The sequence below is a fragment of the Lethenteron reissneri genome, chromosome 68 (genome assembly GCF_015708825.2).
Source record: "Lethenteron reissneri isolate LAM-NWPU_2019-01 chromosome 68, ASM1570882v1, whole genome shotgun sequence".
NCBI classification, from domain to species: Eukaryota; Metazoa; Chordata; class Hyperoartia; order Petromyzontiformes; family Petromyzontidae; genus Lethenteron; species Lethenteron reissneri.
Window position 1 is genome coordinate 2,168,212 of NC_083846.1, and position 21,330 is coordinate 2,189,541.

At 48.6% G+C, this 21,330-nt stretch overlaps 1 protein-coding gene across 1 annotated transcript; it reads left to right on the forward strand.

Moving 5' to 3' along the window:
• Nucleotides 1-374: 374 nt before the first annotated feature.
• On the forward strand, nt 375-15,794 carry LOC133360355 (uncharacterized). Its single transcript, XM_061579034.1, has 5 exons — nt 375-489; nt 6,561-6,699; nt 11,326-11,499; nt 12,156-12,317; nt 14,246-15,794. Exons 3-5 carry the CDS (start codon nt 11,342-11,344, stop codon nt 14,583-14,585), a joined length of 660 nt encoding a protein of 219 aa, XP_061435018.1. The 5' UTR covers nt 375-489; nt 6,561-6,699; nt 11,326-11,341; the 3' UTR covers nt 14,586-15,794.
• Nucleotides 15,795-21,330: the final 5,536 nt, after the last annotated feature.

Genomic DNA, 21,330 nt, shown 5'->3' on the forward strand with positions numbered 1-21,330 from the left:
TGAATGAGTCCGTGAATGAGTGTGTGTGTGTATGAGTGTGTGTGCATGAGTGTAGCGGTTAGCGCGCTGTGCTATGAACCCGGCCACCCGGGTTCAATTCCCGCTCACGACCAACACCAGTGACGATTATCTGAACCTGTTCTGGGCCTCCCGTAGGTCGACTCTGCCTCAAATGAGTACCTGATGCGGTGTGTAAACATTGCTACTCGGGAGACAAAGGCGGCCGGGCGTGGTGCTGGCCACCCACCCTCTCGTGTGCCGTGCCGGCCTTTTTAGGTGCTCGCTAACAGCACTTGCCCTAACAGTCTGTTAAGGCTACACGGGGGATCTTTGTCTTTGTGCGTGCGTGCATCGAGGCAGAGGAATTCGCGAGGAAGACCCCGAGCGAGTCCTGGACACTGGAGCGGCGGGGAGCTCGGGAGCGTGCCTCGATCCCGCGGAGAGAGAGAGAGAGACTCCAAGACACCCCTTGGGACACTTAAATGTTCTGTGCGTCTCCCCCCCACACACCCCCACCCCCCCACCCACACCTCCTCCTCCTCCCCACCACCCCCACCCCCCTCCCGTTCACTCTTTGGCGGATTTAGGATTTTGTTTTTGTCTTTCGCCCGGAAATTCCAGAGGCTCGCAGGGGCCACGAGAAGCCACCGGGAGGATGATGACGATCGCGACGATGATCGCGATGATGATCGCAATGATGATTGCGATGACGATCGCAATGATGATTGCGATGACGATCACGATGATGATCGCAATGATGATTGCGATGACGATCGTGATGATGATCGTGATGATGATCGCGATGATGATTGCGATGATGATCGCGATGATGATTGCGATGACGATCGCGATGATGACCGTGATGATGATCGCGATGATGATTGTGATGATGATCGCGATGACGATCACGATGACGATCACGATGACGATCGTGATGATGATCGTGATGATGATCGTGATGATGATCGCGATGATGGTCAAGAGTGTGCAAAGAAGCAACAGAGAGAGACGCCCGCTGATTGTTAAACGAATATATCAACACAATTACATCGTTATGAACTTATGAAGCTGACCACACATCTCTCATGAATATTGGGGGGGAGGGGAAGGGGGGGGGGGATCAATGAACACCCGCAAATTTACTCGATTGAGATCGCTCCCCATAACCGCTAATTTAAAAAAAAACGACTTGGCAGGACCCTCCTCTTGAAAACGAGTCTTGAGACTCGGTGAGGCTTTTGCTGGCTGAAACAACAACGTAATAAATTGCGATTTAAAGCTTTCGTGACTGCAGGGATTCATCTTCTTGGTTCTTTCGGTAAAGTCACGTAGAATGGAAATAATAAAATAATAAAAATAAAACATAATAAAATAATTCTCACGACGGTTCGACCACAACGCAAGCAGCCGCCCTCAGGTGGAGAACAGACCTGTTTTCCACCTGAGAACAGACCTGTTCTCCACCTGAGGACGGCTGCTTGCGTTGTGGCCGAAACGTCGTGAGAATTATTTTATTATGTTTTTTTTATTACTTCCCTTCAACGTGACTTTACCGAAAGAACCAAGAAGATGAACAACGTAATAATACACAGATCCATTGATCTAATTGGTATTGGCGCCGAAAGTTTTAAGGAGCCATCGCGACTCTCAGGAAGTCACCTGGAGCTTGAGCACTTTCACATCTGAGAGCCGAATTTTTATTTTTACGAACTGCTTTGTGCGTTTTGTTTTTCTCTCCCCCCCCCGCCTCCCGCGCGCTACGTACGGTGCCAAAGAAGTCCAACGTGCACAAGGTGCACGCGGTAGCGTCAGAGTAGGGACAAGATTTTTCGATTTAAAGCTTTCGTGACTGCAGGGATTCATCTTCTGCTGCTGCTGTGAGCGGTGGCGCAGCGGTTAGCGCTACGCTGCGCTACGAACCCGGCGACACGAGTTCGATTCCCGCTCACGGCCAACACCGGTGACGATTTTCTGAACCGGTCCTGGGGCTCGCCTAGGTCGACTCAGCTTCAAATGAGTACCTGGTGCGGTGTGGAAACATCGCCACTAGGGAGACAAAGGCGGTCGGGCGTGGTGCTGGTTACCCACCTCTCGTGTACCGTTCCGGCCTTCATAGGTGCTCGCTAACAGCACTTGCCCCTACAGTCTGTTAAGGCTACACGGGGGATCTTTGTCTTTTTTTGTCTGTGTGTGGGGAGCGGTGGTGCAGTGGTTAGCGCTACGCTGCGCTACGAACCCGGCGACCCGGGTTCGATTCCCGCTCACGGCCAACACCCGGTGAAGATTATTTGAACCGGTCCTGGGCCTCCCCTAGGTCGACCCAGCCTCAAATGAGTACCCGGTGCGATGCGTAAAAATTGTATGTCGAACTTTTTGATTTTTTTGTCTGTGTGTGGGGAGCGGTGGCGCAACGGTTAGCGTATGTAGCCATCCGCGTTAATCTAACATCGCCTCGAGGGAGACAAAGGTGGTCGGGCCGGCCTTCCGTGGGTCCCTCGCTAAGAGAACTTTCCCGAACAGTTGTTAAAGGCTACACGGGTGATCTTTGCCTCTGTATGTGTGTGTGTATATATAACATAATTTTCAGTACCCATAATTTAATTTTAATTGTAACCTCCCTGGACCAAACAACCTACAACACCACAAACCCACGCACAGAATCCCCAAAGACACTTACTTGCCACAGACACACAATAAAATACACACACACACACACACCACCGCACACACCCACACATAACCATCACACACACCCACACATACCATCACACACACAGAGACAAAGATCGCCCGTATAGCTTCAACAGAGTGTTGGGGCAAGTGCTGTTAGCGAGCACCTATGAAGGCCGGCACGGCACACGAGGAGATGGGTAGCCAACACCACGCCCGGCCGCCTTTGTCTCCCCCAGTGGCGATGTTCACGCATCGAACCGCATTGAGTCAAGCAAAGTCTGACTGCTGATGATGCACTGAATGTCAAAACCAGCCCCTGATCTCTAAACATCTGGGCAGTGCACCAGTATTGAGTCAAGCAAAGTCTGACTGCTGATGAGAGGCTGAATGTCAAAGCCAGCCCCTGAACCTCTAAACATCTGGGCAGTGCACAAGCATTGATTCAAGCAAAGTCTGACTGCTGATGATGCACTGAATGTCAAAACCAGCCCCTGAACCTCTACACATCTGCGCAGTGCACAAGCATTGATTCAAGCAAAGTCTGACTGCTGATGATACACTGAATGTCAAAACTAGCCCCTGACCTCTACACATCTGGGAAGTGCACCAACATTAATTCAAGCAAAGTCTGACTGCTGATGATACACTGAATGTCAAAACCAGCCCCTGACCTCTAAACATCTGGGCAGTGCACCAGCATTGAGTCCAGCAAAGTCTGACTGCTGATGATACACTGAATGTCAAAGCCAGCCCCTGACCTCTAAACATCTGGGCAGTGCACCAGTATTGAGTCAAGCAAAGTCTGACTGCTGATGATGCACTGAATGTCAAAACCAGCCCCTGAACCTCTATACATCTGCGCAGTGCACAAGCATTGATTCAAGCAAAGTCTGACTGCTGATGATACACTGAATGTCAAAGCCAGTCCCTGACCTCTACACATCTGGGCAGTTCGCCAGCATCGTACCCCGGGGTATTGCCATGAGGATACAATAAGCAAAGCACGCGCGTGGATTCCTTTCGCGATTCCTTAGGACTGCAAAATTCCTCGGCGGCAGGAGGAATTCCTCAGCGAGCCTGGCGAAGACTCGCGTGAAAACTCAACTAAAACTACATTTTTTTGTTTTTTGACCAGGTAATGCCCCACTCAGCTTGATGCAGCGCTGTTTCAGAAGCGACACTGGCCACAAATGACAGCTCAACGGAGTGGGATTCATCATCATCGTCGTCATCGTCATCATCGTCATCATCATTATCATCGTCATCATCATCGTCATCATCATCATCGTCATCATCATCGTCATCATTATCGTCATCATTATCATCATCATCGTCGTAATCATCATCATCATCGTCATCATCATCGTCATCATCATTATCATCATTATTGTCATCGCCACGTGAGAATTTACAGCAGTCGCCAAATAACTCTAAACGCGTGGTGACGTCGATTCTAAATGTGGAGGGAGGATCCGGAGGGGCCCAGAGAAAAATGCGCGCGATCACGGGGAGGAGAGAGAGAGACACGCAAACTCCAAATATACAGCAGCAGCAGCAGCAGGCGTCAGGGTCGGGATCGAACCCACGACCTCCTGCACACCAGGCGAGGTAGTCAACATCTCCTAGCCACCGTGATGATGATGAGAGACGCAAACTCCAAATATACAGCAGCAGCAGGCGTCAGGGTCGGGATCGGACCCACGACCTCCTGCACACCAGGCGAGGTAGTCAACATCTCGCCATCATCTCCAATGAAGAGGTCTCAAGCCCGCTAACGACAACTCGAGCGAGCTCGTGTTGAGATGTTCACCGAGTGTTTTTTTTAAAACCTCTTAACACCCACTTTAATTAATGGCATCGTTCAATATACCGATTACTGGCAACATGGTTTCCCATAGATAACGGCCCTAAGCTATGAACATCTGGGCAATTCACCAACATAGATTCAAGCAAAGCCTGGCTCTGCTGATGCGACACTTAAATGTCAAAACCATTCTATGGCCTTAGAAGATCTGGGCAGTCCCACCAGCCGAGGGAGAGCGCCACGTGCCACTGGGCTGAACGTTTCTACGGGACAGGTTCCAGCATTTGATGTTTGCCGAGTAGAGATTTGAAATCTTTTGGGGCGCGAATCGCACAGCGCAGAACGGCTCTCTCACATTTTGCTTACCTGCACGCAGAAAGGCGCGTGAAGATACGAAATAATAAGTAATATTAAAACATACTTTTCTAAAAAAAGACGCTTTAATGAAATGTACCGTACTAGCAATGGCAGAACTCCACGACTCCAGGAAGTGGCTCCCAAGCTTGCCATAACGTGAGTTGAGCGTGGACAATTAGACCTAAGCCGAAACATAACATATAAAAAATGTAGTAAAAATGTTTTCTTTTTTACGATAGAATACAGTATTGTCATCAGTATGGCATAAGTATACCAAGTTGGCAGTCGATACCACATTGGGAAGTGGGTTAAAATTGAGTTACAATATTTGTGGATACAACAACAGACCAAGTGAGTTAAATAAAAGCGTGTAATAAAATATAACCAAAACTTCGCGAAGTAAACCACAACGCAGACTGTTGGGGCAAGTGCTGTTAGCGAGCGGCAGATACGAAAGGCGGCACGGCACACGAGGGGGTGGGTGGGTGGCCAGCACCACGCCCGGCCGCCTTTGTCTCCCCAGTGACTGTATATGATGCACATCGCACCAGGTACTCTTTTGAAGGCTGTGTCGAGCGAGGGGAAGGCCCAGGACCGGTTCGGATCATCCGTGACCGGTGGTGTTGGCCGTGAGCGGGAATCGAACCTGGGTTCGTAGCGCAGTGTAGCGCTAACCGCTGCGCCACCGCTCCCAATGTGAACAAACAAATACAAAGATCGCCCGTATAGCCTTTAGCAGACTGTTGGGGCGAGTGCTGTTTGCGAGCATCCACAAGAACACACACGTGAACACATGCACAAACGTGAACACACCCATGAACACACACATCAACACACACACATGCAAACATGGAAACACAGACACATGAACACACACGTATACACACACACGAGCGCACACGAATACACACACGAACACACACATGAACACACACGGATAGACACATGAACACACACATGAACACACACGCAAACATGAACACACACACACGAGCGCACACGAGCGCAAACATGAACACACACGAACACATACGAACACACACACGAGCGCATACGAACACATACACGAACACACACGCAAACATGAACACACGCACAAGAACACACATGAACACACACACGTGAACACACACACACATGAACACACACAAATACACACATGAACACACACACACGTGAACACACACACACGGACACTTGAGTTTGAATTCGGGCGATTTTGACACAGCGTTGCTCGATTGTTCTCAGTACAAAACACAACGAGAGCGAAGCCACTCCACGGCAGAGACACGCAAAGACAAAGATCCCCCGTGTAGCCTTACCATACTGTTGGGGCAAGTGCTGTTAGCGAGCACCTATGAAGACCGGTACGGCACACGAGGGGGTGGGTGGCCAGCACCATTTCCGACCGCATTTGTCTCCCTAATGGAGATATTTACACACCGCACCAGGTACACATTTAAGGCTGAGTCGACCCAGGGGAGGCCCAGGACCGGTTCACGTAATCGGTCACTGGCGTTGACCGTGAGCGGGAATCGAACTCGGGTGGCCAGGTTCGTAGTGGTGCAGCGCGCTAACCGCTGTACCACCGCTCCCCACATGAACACACACGCGTGCACACAAGTTGCGTTAAAGAAATCAAAATTGGACTTCAACTCAACCGCACACCCACGCATCCTCACGCCCGCGTGTGTGCGTGTGTGTGTGCGTGCGTGTGTATATATAGAAGTTGTCGAGCCACGGGAGTTAGGATCACTTCTAAAGTTCGCCTCCAGCAGGCGACACGAGGACCTGGTAAGGGAGTCGAACCTACAGCCCCTTCGCTTGGGGGCCACTCAACAGGTGTGTCCCCACGTGTCTCAGAGGTGAGTGACGCAAAGGTGAGACACCGTTCGCGACTCAATGCCGCTTGCCGTTCTCGTTTAGCCGTCACGAAACCATCTGTGAGTCTTCTTCTGTGAGTCTGCTTCTGTGAGTCTTTGGTTTTATTCGGTAAAGTCACATAGGTAAAAAAAAACAGATAAAAATGAAAAACAACTATATTAAATATTTAATTTAAAATTTAAAAATGAAAAACTAAATTACATATTTAATTTAGTTGTTTTTTATTTTTTATTTTGTTACCCACGTGACTTTACCGAAAAAACCCAAAGAGTATGGATTCTTGCAGTCACGAAAACTTCAAATCTTGAGTCTCCTACTATGAATCTACTTCTATGAATCTACTTCTATGAGTCTACTTCTATATGTCTACTTCTATGAGTCTACTCCTACCATGGAAGTCCAGTTTATGATGGGAGTCCAGTTTACCATGGGAGTCCAGTTTACCATGGGAGTCCAGTTTACCATGGGAGTCCAGTTTACGATGGGCAGGGGTCTCCGGATCAGCATTGCGGCCCATTGAAGACTCTGCTGCTTCGGACCGTCATGTGCAGTGATAGACCCAAACACCACCGTCTCGTATTCACCACCATCACCACCATCATCATCACCATCATCACCACCATCATCATCACCACACACCATCACCACCACACACCATCACCACCATCACCACCACACACTACCACCACCACCACCACCACACACCATCACCACCACCATCATCATCACCACCGCCACCACCACCGTCTCGTATTCACCACCATCACCATCACACACTACCACCACCACCACCATCATCATCACCACCATCATAATCACCACCACCATCATCACCACCACCACCACCCCACACCACCACCACCACACACCATCATCACCACCACCACCACACACAACACCACCACCACCAGCACCACCACACACCACCACCATCACACACAACACCACCACCACCACCATCATCACCACACACCACCACCACCACCACCAGCACCACCACCACCACACACCACCACCATCATCACCACCACCACCACCATGATCACCACCATCACCACACACCACCACCACACACCACATCACCACCACACACCACCACCATCCAGACACACCACCACCATCCAGACACACCACCACCACACACAACACACAGTGACATTGGCGGTGGTGGTGTTCATATTTTTACTGCAAAATTCGACAAAATGCTTCTCTTGTTGTTGTTTGGGTTGCCAACCTCCTCTCGAGATCCTCCCCACCACCACCGCCGCCTCTAGAAGTGGAGGCCGTGGTGGTGGTCGTGGTGGTGGTCGTGGTGGTGGCAGTGGTGGTCGTGGTGGCGGTGGTGGTGGCGGTGGTGGTGGCCGTGGTGGTGGTCGTGGTGATGGTGGTGGTCGTGGTGGCAGTGGTGGTCGTGGCAGCGGTGGCCGTGGTGGCGGTGGCAGTGGTGGCAGTCGTGGTGGTGGTCGTGGTGGCGGTGGTCGTGGTGGAGGTGGTGGTGGAGGTGGTGGTGGCGGCGGTGGTGGCAGTGGTAGCGGTGGTGGTGGTCGTGGTGGTGGTCGTGGTGATGGTGGTGGTGGTGGTCGTGGTGGCAGTGGTGGTGGTGGCAGTGGTGGTGGTCGTGGTGGTGGTGGTGGCAGCGGTGGTGGTCGTGGTGGCAGTGGTAGTCATGGTGGTGGCGGTGGTGGTCGTGGTGGCGGCGGCGGTGGTGGTCGTGGTGGTGGCGGCGGTGGGGGTGGTGGTGGTGGTCGCGGCGGCGGTGGTGGTGGCGGTGGTGGTGGCGGTGGTGGCGGCGATGGTGGTGGCGGTGTCTCTACCTCCAGCAGTGTCTGGGTGTCGGCATTCTCAGGCCCGCGCCCTGAACGCTGCTGGCTGAGCAATGGTCCCGTGGCACCGGCTATAAACATCTGCGGGGGCGAGCGGCTTGGATTTATACTTCGAGCGAACTTGTGCCGCTGAGAATATGCGTGTCTGTGTGTGCGTGTGTCTGTGTGTGTGCGTGTGTCTGTGTGTGTGCGTGTGTGTGTGTGCGTGCCTGTGTGTGTGCGTGTGTGTGTGCGTGTCTGTGTGTGCGTGTGTGTGTCTGTGTGTGCGTGTGTGTGTGCGTGTGTGTCTGTGTGTGTCTGTGTGTGCGTGTGTGTGTCTGTCTGTGTGTATGTGTATGTGTGTGTCTGTGTGTGTATGCGTGTCTGTGTGTGTGCGTGTGTGCGCGTGTGTGTCTGTGTGTGTATGCGTGTCTATGTGTCTGTGTGTGTATGCGTGTCTGTGTGTCTGTGTGTGCGTGTGTGCGCGTGTGTGTCTGTGTGTATGCGTGTCTGTGTGTCTGTGCGTGTGTCTGTGCGTGTGTCTGTGCGTGTCTGTCTGTGTGTGCGTGTCTGTGTATGTGTGTGCGTGTGTCTGTGTGTGCGTGTGTGCGCGTGTGTGTCTGTGTGTGTATGCGTGTCTGTGTGTCTGTGCGTGTGTTTGTGCGTGTCTGTCTGTGTGTGCGTGTCTGTGTGTGCGCGTGTCTGTGTGTGCGTGTGTGCGCGTGTGTGTCTGTGTGTGTATGCGTGTCTGTGTGTCTGTGCGTGTGTCTGTGGGTGTGTGTCTGTGTGTGCGTGTCTGTGTATGTGTGTGTCTGTGCGTGCGTGTGTGTCTGTGCGTGCGCGTGTCTGTGTGTGTGTGCGGGTGTGCATGTGTCTGTCTGTGTGTGTTTGTGCGCGTGTGTGTGTGTCTGTGTGTGCGCGTGTGTGTTTGTGCGCGTGTGTGTGTGCGTGTGTGTGTGTGCGTGTGTGTCTGTGTGTGTCTGTGTGTGCGCGTGTGTGTTTGTGCGCGTGTGTCTGTGCGTGTGTGTGTGTGCGTGTGTGTCTGTGTGTGTCTGTGCGTGTGCGTGTGTGCGCGTGTGCGTGCGGTAGTGTAGCGGTTAGCGCGCTGCGCTACGAACCTGGCGACCCGGGTTCGATTCTCGCTCACGGCCACCACCAGTGACGATTATCTGAATCGGTCCTGGGCCTCCCCTAGGTCGACTCAACCTCAAAAGAGTACTTGGTGCGATGTTTAAACATCGCCACTGGGGAGACAAAGGTGGCCGGGCGTGGTGCTGGCCACCCATCCCCTCGTGTGCCGTGCCGGCCTTTATAGGTGCTCGCTAACAGCACTTGCCCCGACAGTCTATTAAGGATATACGGGGGATCTTTGTGTGTGCGTGTGTGTACACCCTTGTGTATTGTAAATACGTAGCATTTTATTTATTATTTTATCTCCACATAGAACATTGGCAGCAGCGATACATGCCAATGTCTATGTAGGTTAATAACATTCAAGACATGTACGCGTGCACGTGAGTGTGTGTGTATGTGTGTCTCTATGTGTGTGTGCGTGTATTTCTATGTGTCTCTATGTATGTGTGTGTATGTGTCAGTGTTTGTGCGTCTGTGCGTGTGGGGAGCGGTGGTGTAGTGGTTAGCGCTGCGCTACGAACCCGGCGATCCGGGTTCGATTCTCGCTCACGGCCACCACCAGTGACGATTATCTGAACCGGTCCTGGGCCTCCCCTAGGTCGACTCAGCCTCAAATGAGTACGAAATGTAAAAACATTGCCACTAGGGAGACAAAGGCGGCCGGGCGTGGTGTTGGCCACCCACCCCCGTGCCGGCCTTCATAGGTGCTGCTGGCTAACAGCGCCTTGTGTTGTGGTGGCTAGGAGATGTTGACTACCTCGCCTGGTACACAGGAGGTCATGGGTTCGATCCCGACCCTGACGCCTGCTGCTGCTGCTGTATATTTGGAGTTTGCGTGTCTCTCTTTCTCGCATGGAGTTTATATCCAGGTTCTCCGGGTTTTCCCCTCCACTTGAAGAACCGACGAGTCATTTGGCTGATATTTCGATTTAAAGCTTTCGTGACTGCAGGGATTCATCTTCTTGGTTCTTTCGGTAAAGTCACGTAGAATGGAAATAATAAAATAATAAAAAGAAGGCATAATAAAATAATATAATAAAGATTTTATTATGTTTTTTATTATTATTTTATTATTTCCATTCTACGTGACTTTACCGAAAAAACCAAGAAGATCATTTGGCTGATGTCAATTTGCACGCGATAAGCCACTTAGCCGTACTTTCGTTTGTGGCCAGGTCGCTTGATAAAATCCTCAGTGAAGATGACAGATATTAGACATACCAGGCGAGGTAGTTAACATCTCTTAGCCACTGTGATGATGATGAGAGACACGCAAACTCCAAATATACAGCAGCAGCAGCAGCAGGCGTCAGGGTCGGGATCGAACCCACGACCTCCTGTGTACCAGGGGAGGTGGTCAACATCTCCTAGCCACCGTGATGATGATGAGAGACACGCAAACTCCAAATATACAGCAGCAGCAGGGGTCAGGGTCGGGATCGAACCCACGACCTCCTGCAGACCAGGCGAGGTAGTTAACATCTCCTAGCCACCGTGATGATGATGAGAGACACGCAAACTCCAAATATACAGCAGCAGCAGCAGGCGTCAGGGTCGGGATGGGGGGGGCGATGGGCGGTTTCGTGAGATGAGATGATATGTCGACGACTCGTGAGAAGACGCGTCGTAGCGGAGATGACGCCAGCGATGTCCGTGCCCGCTGTGCGGTAGAGACGTTCCACCAGCCATGCTCATCCACCGCCCGTGGCTCTGCCGACTGCTGCTGCTGCTGATGATGATCGCTGCCCTCTGCCGCCGCCGCTGCTGCTGCTGCCGCCAGCCGGAGCCGTCTGACTCCCGCAGCCCCTCGAGGTCGATCATTCACGCAGCAGATCGCGTCTCAAGGTGAGCGTGGGGTGTGTGGGGGGGGGGGGGGCATTGTGATGTCATGTATTGCTAGGGATGTCCACTGAATGAATGAAGCACGTGGGATGGCGAGTGATGGGATGACGTCATGTCTTGCTAGGGATGTCAACTGAATGAAGCACGTGGGATGACGAGTGATGGGATGACGTCATGTCTTGCTAGGGATGGCCACTGAATGAAGCACGTGGGATGGTGAGTTATGGGATGACGTCATGTCTTGCTAGGGATGCCCACTGAATGAATCACGTGGGATGACGAGTGATGGGATGACGTCATGTCTTGCTAGGGATGTCGACTGAATGAATGAAGCGTGTGGGATGACGAGTTATGGGATGACGTCAGGTCTTGCTAGGGATGCCCACTGAATGAATCACGTGGGATGACGAGTGATGGGATGACGTCATGTCTTGCTAGGGATGTCAACTGAATGAATGAAGCACGTGGGATGACGAGTGATGGGATGACGTCATGTCTTGCAAGGGATGTCCACTGAATGAATGAAGCACGTGGGATGGCGAGTGATGGGATGACGTCATGTCTTGCTAGGAATGAATTAACGAATGAAGGAAGCCCCCAGGTGTAACGAGAAGGCCACAACCTTCATCTCTGCGCGTGTCGCCCCTCCCCCGCAACAGGCCACTCGTAGCGCCATGCGAAGAGGTGGACGAGGCAGCGTCCTCACCTCCTCAACTCCACCACCACCACCTCCTCCTCCTCATCCTCCTCCACGACCACCACCCTCGCTCCACCTTCTCCGCCAGCAGCGAGCAGCCCACGGAGTTGCCTCGAGGCGCCAGGTGACTTGTTTCGTTTTTGTGGTCGAGCGCTGTGGAGGGAGCAGTGAGGTTTGGTGGATCACTGCCGGAGCCGTCCCTCGGGTAATAACTCGCTATTAAAATATGTTTTCTTTAGCAGGTAAAGCCCATTGAGCTACGTAGATATTTTTATTTTTCTTCTTGGTTCTTTCGGTAAAGTCACATAGAAGGGAAATAATAAAATAATAAAAATAAACCATAATAAAATACAATTCTCACGACGTTTCGGCCACAACGCAAGCAGCCGTCCTCAGGTGAAGAACAGGTTTTTCGGAAAGACAGCGTCTGAATGAACCATTCAGCGTGATTAAGGGCCGCAGACGCTGTCTTTCCGACAGACCTGTTCTTCACCTGAGGACGGCTGCTTGCGTTGTGGCCGAAACGTCGTGAGAATTGTATTTTATTATGTTTGATTTTTATTATTTTATTATTTCCCTTCTACGTGATTTTACCGAAAGAACCAAAAAGATGAATCCCTGCAGTCACGAAAGCTTTAAATCGAAATATTTTTTATTTTGTTTACAGAAGCGAGCTGGCCTGCAAATGATGGCTCAAAGAAGTGGGCTTACTCTTTAGTTATTTCGGTAAAGTCACGTAGGTATAAAATAAATAAAATAAAAATAAAGTAAATTAAAAATAACGAAACAAAATTTAAAATAAATCAAATCGCGACGTTTCGTAAGCAACACAAGCTTCCGTCCTCAGGTGGGACAGCCACAGCAAGAAATAATTTGCTGTAGTGGGCAAAACGCAATTTGCTGTAGTGGGAAAAAAGCAAATTGTTTCTTGCTGTGGCTGTCCCACCTGGTGACGGAAGCTTGTGTTGCTTACGAAACGTCGCGATTTGATTTATTTTTTTATCAAATCCTTTATATTAAGTTCACTTGCTTGCGTGCTTGCGTGCTTGTGTGCTTGCTTGCTTACGACCGTGCAAATCTTTCAGTCGTTTTTTAACCCACTTCCCGTGATCCAATCGAGCTGACATTTTGCACACAGACTCGTTGTGCGAGACAATTAATGTTCGTGAAATTTTTTTTCCAAAAATTTACACTGTTTAGGGAAAACAAATTAAATATTTAATTACCAATTGCTTAATACTGGCAGACAATCATCTGACCCATAGGTGGCAGCCATCTCAAGCCAGAGGACGAGAGGACTCTAGCCGCCACGCATATAAAGGATTTAGAGTGAAAAACTTTGTTTTTACGGGTTTACTTATTTAGTTTTGTTATTTTTTATTTATTTTATTTTTGAAAGTGAGCGGCCCGCGATCAATCGGAAAAAATATATCCGTAGAGTTCAAATCCCGGGTCGGGGGTTCAAACTCATTAGGTGATTGGGTGCCATTCGGTGGGGAAGTCCTGCGGGGAGACTCGCCACTGCCATAGGAACGTGGAGTGTCTGCAACTGGCTTCTTCGGGGCAGGAGAGCTGCACTGCCTCGTTTGCTCACCTGGGATTCCGACGATGAGAAAAATAAATAACAACGAATTGACCGCGACCTCTCCCTTCTCGCTCTCTGTCCTCCTCCTCCACCTTTACCATATCCACCACCTCCACATCCATCACCGCCACCACCTTCAAATTCACCATGTTCACCACCACGTACACCTCCACCGCCACCTCCACATCCACCACCACCACGTCCACATCCACCACCACCACCACCTCCACCACCACGTCCACCACCATCTCCACGTCCACATCCACCACCACCTTCACATCCACCAACACCTCCACCACCACCACATCCACCACCACCTCCACCACCACCACCTCCACCACCACATCCACCACCACCACCACATCCACCACCATCTCCACATCCACCACCACCACCACGTCCACATTCAACACCACCTCCACCACCACCACATCCACCACCACCACCCCCCACCACCACCACCACAGCCAAACCTTGCGACGCAGCCCTCGCCAGAAGCGCCGTGCGTCCCCCTCCTCCGCGCAGCCGGCCCACGTGCAGCAGCTGCACCACGGCGGCAAGGGGGGGGCCCTGTCCAGCGGCTGCTCCTTGAGCTCGTGCCAAGTGCAGAATCTGAGCCACCGCCTCTACCGCCTGCTGGGCAAGGGCCGCGGCCCCGAGACGCAGCGCTCCGCCGGGAAGGCCACGCGGAGCCCCAACAGCTTCGGGCGACGCCGGAGGAGGAGGCGGCGGCGGCGGCGCTCGGCGACTCGAGTCGTGGCCGCGTGGCCTCGCGAAGGCCGCCGGCGGTGGCGGTGGCAGCGGTGACTGTGGCAGCGGTGGCAGCGGTGACGGTGACGGTGGCAGCGGTGACGGAGGGAGGAAGAAGTTGAGGAGGAGGAGAGGGAACGGCGCGTCGGACAAAGGGCCGGGAGGAGGAGGCGGTGGCCGTCTGTCTAAAAACTTTTCGACAATAAAATTTGTCTTCTTGGTTCTTTCGGTAAAGTCATCACGTAGAAGAGAAGTAATGAAATAATAAAAATAAAACATGATAAAATACAATTCTCACGACGTTTCGGCCACAACGCAAGCAGCCGTGCTCAGGTGGAGAACAGGTCTGTCGGAAGGACAGCGTCTGAAATTTTTTTTTTTAACCCCGCGCTAAATGAGTTCAAGCTATCGATTTCGGGTTCGGTGATCCTGTACTTGCTCTATTGCTAAAGTACTATACCGCCTTCGACTTTTATGAACGACCGGGCGTTTGAGGTTAGAGATGTGTCGTATTACCCGGGCTGTATAGCAAATGAAAAAATACAATTACTTTACTGTGCAAGTAAAAAAAATTATGTTTTAATATTAACGTGTCTTTTTTATATCTAGGGCCCCTGTATAACATATGCTGCAGGCCCCGCACTAGCTTAACCCGGCACTGGTTGGGGCACTGCCTGAGATGGTTGAGACGTTTGGTGGAGACTCGTTTGCGTGTTTCACGCAGAGCACTTGATCATCATCATTGCAAGGCCCGCACCGGGCCTTAGTGGCCTTCTCTGCAGCCTCCTGACGTGCAGCCAACCCCGACACAACGACACAATAAGTAATATCTTAAAAACTTTTTAAAAAATACGCTTGAATGAAATGTACCGTACTGGTAATGGCAGAACTCCACGACTCCAGGAAGTGGCCCCGAAGCTTGCCACAACGTAAGGGCCGTGGTGATTTACAGCCAACGTGAGTTGAACGTGGACAATTAGACCCAAGCCGAAACATAACATGTTAAAAAGTTTGTTTAAAATTTGTATTTGTATTTTTCATGATAGAATATAGTATTGTCATCAGTATGGCATAAGTATACCAAGTTTGCAGTCGATATCACATTGGGAAGTGGGTTAAAATTTACTTACAAGATTTGAGGATACGACAACAGAGTGAGTTAAATAAAAGCGTGTAATAATAAAATATAATAGATCACGAAGTTTCGATCGCAACACAAGCAATCGTCATCAGGTGAGAACTACAGCAAGAAAAAACTTCTGAAAAAAAAACTCCCTTCAACAGTTTTCTTATTTTTCGATTTAAAGATTTCGTGACTGCAGGGATTCATCTTCTTGGTTCTTTCGGTAAAGTCACGTAGAAGGGAAGTAATAATAATAATAAAAATAAAACAATAAAATAATTCTCACGACGTTTCGGCCACAACGCAAGCAGCAGTCCTTAGGTGAAGACCAGGTCTGTCGGGGAGACAGTGTCTGAATGAGTTTTCTTATTTTTGGTTCTTTCGGTAAAGTCACGTAGAAGGGAAACAACGAAACAATATGAACATAAACCAATAACAATTCTCACAACGTTTCGACTGCAACACAAGCAATCATCATCAGGTGTGAAATCCGAAAGAACCAATAATATGAATCCCTGCAGTCACGAAAGCTTTAAATCAAAATTTCATTTGTTTTCTTGTTGAAGGTGTCTCACCTGATGACGATTGCTTGTGTTGCGATCGAAACGCCGTGAACCATTATATTTGTTTCTACCGACGTGACTTTACCGAAAGAACCAAAGACTATGAGTTTTAATTTTTTAGTTTCACTTCTGGAGTAGAAAAACAACTAAATTCAATCACGTTTCTGGCGCAACACAAGCGTCCGTCTTCAGGTGGGAACAACGTAACCTGTTTCTTCACCTGAGGACGGCTGCTTGCGTTGTGGCCGAAACGTCGTGACAATTATTTTATCGTTTTATTTTTATTATTTTGTTATTTCCATTCTACGTGACTTTACTGAAAGAACCAAGAAGATGAATCCCTGCAGTCACGAAAGCTTTAAATCTAAATTTAAAGCACAATTATATTGAAGACACAGCAGCAGATGTTAGTGTGAAAGCGATGGGTATTACTTTTTTGTCGCGGCATCTCTTGAGGAAGGCCAGCGTCTCGATAAGCTGTGACTTCTTGTCTCGATGTCTGTTAAAAACTCTAACAGATAAGTGGAAATCCTCCCCGTAGAGGGTATTAATTCTATTCTAGATTTGAAGCTGTCGTGACTGCAAGGATTCATATTCTTAGGTTTTTTCGGTAAAGTCACGTAGGTAAAAAATTAACCCGTAAAAACAAAGTTTTTCACTATAAATCCTTTATATGCGTGGCGGCTAGAGTCCTCTCGTCATCTGGCTTGAGATGGCTGCCACCTATGGGTCAGATGATTGTCTGGCAGCATTAAGCAATTGGTAATTAAATATTTTTTTTAAATTCCCTAAACAGTGTAACATTTTTGAAAAAAATTTTCACGAAAATTAATTGTCACGCAAAACGAGTCTGTGTGCAAAATGTCAGCTCGAGTGGATCACGGGAAGTGGGTTAAAAAACGACCGAAACATTTGCACGGTCGTAAGCAAGCAAGCAAGCAAGTGAACTTAATATAAAGGATTTAAAAACAGCAATCGTGCTGTGACGGTTCCACCTGAAGACGGAGGCTTGTGTTGCCTCCGAAACGTCGTGATTTTATTTTACTTTTATTAATTAAAATTTTTTTACCTACGTGACATTACCGAAAAAAACCTAATAATAGGTATTAATTCTAGATTTGAAGTTTTCGTGACTGCAAGGATCCATACTTCACATCTAGAATTCTGGAGTAGAAGGCGTGCGTTCACGTGGCGATGTTGAAATTGCGTGTTTGGTGGGTTTTGGTTGTTTGAAGCGCGCGCGACAGACGCTTCGTTTGCGGGACATGCCGATGTTGCTGGCGATGTTGTTTGCGATGTTGCCGGCGATGTTGTTTGCGATGTTGCCGGCGATGTTGCTGCCGATGTTGTTTGCGATGTTGCCGGCGATGTTGTTTGCGATGTTGCTGGCGATGTTGCTGCCGATGTTGCTTGCAATGTTGCTGGCTGGCCAACACTCGGTCGTGCAACCAGTGCCGGATGAATGGAGTGCGGGACATGTAGCAAATGTTATAAAGGGGCCCTAAATAAAAACACAAACATTAAAACACACATTTTTGACAATAAAATAATTGTATTTTTTTCAATTTGCTATACAGCCCAGACAATACGACAAATCGCTAACCTTAAACACCCGGTCGTTCATAACAGTTGAAGGCGGTATAGTACTATAGTAATAGAGCAAGTGCAGAATCACCGAACCGGAATTGATAGCTTGAAAGCATTTAGCGCGGGGCCCTTGAAAGTGCGGGTCCCGTAGCCTGTGTAGCTACTACATGCGTAGCTACTACATGTGTAGCTACAACATGTGTAGCTACAACATGCGTAGCTACTACATTGTGTAGCTACTACATTATGTAGCTACTACTACATGTGTAGCTACTACATGCGTAGCTACTACATTATGTAGCTACTACTACATGTGTAGCTGCTACTACATGTGTAGCTGCTACTACATGCGTAGCTACTACACGCGTAGTAGCTACAACATGTGTAGCTACTACACGCGTAGTTACTTTTGCTACTACGATAATGTGGCACTGCCTGCACCCGCGTACGGAACTCGTGGCATCTCGTCGGTCCAAGCCGGTGGGCTTTGTTCTGCAACTCCCCCGTTGACGGTGAGACGTCTTAAAACAAATACTTTCGACTGCAGTCGTCCGCTCCAGTTACAGCCCAGATGTTTCCGTTTCTGCAGCTTCCCATCTCTGCCAATATCCCTGTCATGCATCTTTGCAATTCGTGTGTTGGTTGGCAAGGCAAAGCCCCACTCTGCTGACGATTCCTAAAAGAGACGATACATCTTCTTGGTTCTTTCGGTAAAGTCACGTAGAATTGAAATAATAAAAGGAATAAAAATAAAACAATAAAATAATTCTCACGTCGTGAGAATTATTAAATAAGTCGTGAGAATTATTAATTAATTCTCACGTCGTGAGAATTATTTTATTGTTTTATTTTTATTCCTTTATTATTTCAATTCTACGTTACTTTACCGAAAGAACCCAGAAGATGAATCCCTGCAGTCACGAAAGCTTTAAATCGAAAAGAGACGATACAGTTTAAAGCAGCGGTCGGGAACCTATGGCTCGCGAGCCATATATGGCTCTTCCAGTGATGGCATATGGCTCCCAGACAATTTTGAGTTGAAAAAATAAATAAAAATCAGTTTGGAACTGATTTTAAAATACTTGTGATATTGCTTAATAATACTGTGTCATTTTAAAGTAAACAGAAATTAGTTTTGAAGATAAATTTCACGGGTCACGCCTGCATGAAGCTCAACCTCACCAAGTCGTATGAACCAGACTACAAGGCCATCAGCAAAACCATGCAGCACCAGAAGTCGCATTTAAAGTAAGACATATTTAATTTATTATACGTTAAAAATACTATATGGCTCTCAATGAAATATATTTAGAAATATTTGGCTTTTATGGCTCTCCCAGTCAAAAAGGTTCCCGACCCCTGGTTTAAAGGGTAAAAACCTACTACTATATTTTTCCACTGGTAAAGGAGGTCTCATAGTGTAAATGCTTACCCCGAGCTCTCAATACTCTGATAGTGCGCTGTTTTTGAGTTGTACGCCTTTTGGCGTCATCTGGTCCAACACCAATGGAGACTAGGCTCTAAGAAAAGCTGTTTCGGGTGTGGACCAATCAACTTCAAGGACAGTGCATATCATTACCTTAATCAGAGTTGTTTCTTTTTGTTTGCATTTTGACTGCTTGTGTTGCGGTTATTGCAAACATGATGCCTTGTATAAAGGTATCAGTTTTGTACCAGTTTAAAGGGTAAAACCCTACTACTAGACGATACAAAGTTGAACTTTTTGAAAAGGCCAGACTTACCGGAGCGAGACAGCTCTTTTTAAATCCTTTATATTAAGTTCGCTTGCTTAGGACCGTGCAAATCTTTCGGTCGTTTTTTAACCCACTTCCCGTGATCCAATCGAGCTGACATTTTGCACACAGACTCGTTGTGCGTGACAATGCATTTTCCAAAATTTTACAGTTTAGGGAATTTTTGTTTAAATATTTAATTACCAATTGTTTAATGCTGCCAGACAATCATCTGATCCATAGGTGGCAGCCATCTCAAGCCAGAGGACGAGAGGACTCTAGCCGCCACGCATATAAAGGATTTATAGTGAAAAACTTTGTTTTTACGGGTTTATTTTTTCAGAAGCCATCTGGCTATCACCAACGATTGCTCGACAAAGTGGGCTTAACATCATCGAGTCGGAATTTTATATCGGTAGCCAAATACTCTGAACGCTCTCTTCGTCTGTTGTATCCTCAAAAAATAAATCTTGTAACTAAATTTTTACCCACTTCCAAATGTGCTATCGACTGCAAACTTGGTATAGGTACGTCATACTGATGACAACACGACATTCTATCATAAAAAATCCAACATACTTTTAAAGACATGTACACGCTTTTATTTAACTGTGTGTTGCCGTATCCAAAAGTCTTGTAACTCAAATTCAACCGTATTCCCAATGTCGTATTGACTGCAAACTTCGTACAGCTATGCCATACTGATGACAATACTATATGCTATCATTCAGAGGTGTGGACTCGAGTCATGTGACTTGGACTCGAGTCAGACTCGAGTCATGAATTTGATGACTTCAGACTCGACTTGGACTTGCATAACAATGACTTTGTCCCACCTCTGCTATCATTACAAATATATATTTTTAAACAATCTTTTTAACGGCTCTAATTGTCCACGCTCAACTGACGTTGCCTGTAAAGCACCACGTGGTCCCTTACGTCACGGCAAGCCTCGGGGAGCCATGCCCAGGGGCGGGGGATGTGGAAGGAGGGGAGGGGCGATGGGGGAAGGAGGCAGGGGGAGGGGCAGCTCGGACAGTACATTTCATTAAAGCGTGTTTAAAATTGTTTTTTAAAATATTTTATTAAAGATGTTCTTTGTTCATGTTTTTGTTTGTTGCGGTTGCACCCGACTCAAGAGCCGCATGGCTCACAGGGCTATCACGCGAGCACGTACGATGCACGCCGATGCTGGGGACCGTACGAGGGGGAGAGCACCAAGCCCGGAGCTTCGATCGAGTTTGAGAAATTCAGTAGTGACCTCGAGAGCTGTGTGCATCCGCCTCGCTCTGCTGGGTATTTATGTTGCTGTAAATAAAACTGCAATTCACGAACGTGCGGCATTCAAGCATTACGTGTACACAGCATTTCAACTTCAAAACATTTAATTACAGGGACTCCTCTACTTATGAACATTTCACTTATGAACTTTCAGAGATACAAACAAACCTGGTTCGTATGTCCAGTTTCCCAGTTCAACTGCCATGCAGTAGATGGCGGCGGTGGCATCTATATCTTCAGAACATGAAGATCCAGTGGCATCCACATCTGCAGAACGTGAAGACCCAGTGGCATCTACATCTGCAGAACATGAAGAACCAGTGGCATCTACATCTGCAGAACGTGAAGAACCAGTGGCATCTGCAGAACGTGAAGATCCAGTGGCATCTACATCTGCAGTACATAAAGAACCAGTGGCGTCTACATCTGCAGAACGTGAAGAACCAGTGGCATCTACATCTGCAGAACGTGAAGAACCAGTGGCATCTACATCTGCAGAACGTGAAGAACCAGTG

Excerpts from the sequence above, each read along its gene's own strand:
- LOC133360355 (XM_061579034.1), top strand. The coding sequence starts at position 11,342 with ATGCTCATCCACCGCCCGTGGCTCTGCCGACTGCTGCTGCTGCTGATG. Across the intron at positions 11,500-12,155 it reads GCAGCAGATCGCGTCTCAAG|GCCACTCGTAGCGCCATGCG; the intron begins GTGAGCGTGGGG and ends CCCCCGCAACAG. Across the intron at positions 12,318-14,245 it reads GAGTTGCCTCGAGGCGCCAG|CCAAACCTTGCGACGCAGCC; the intron begins GTGACTTGTTTC and ends CCACCACCACAG.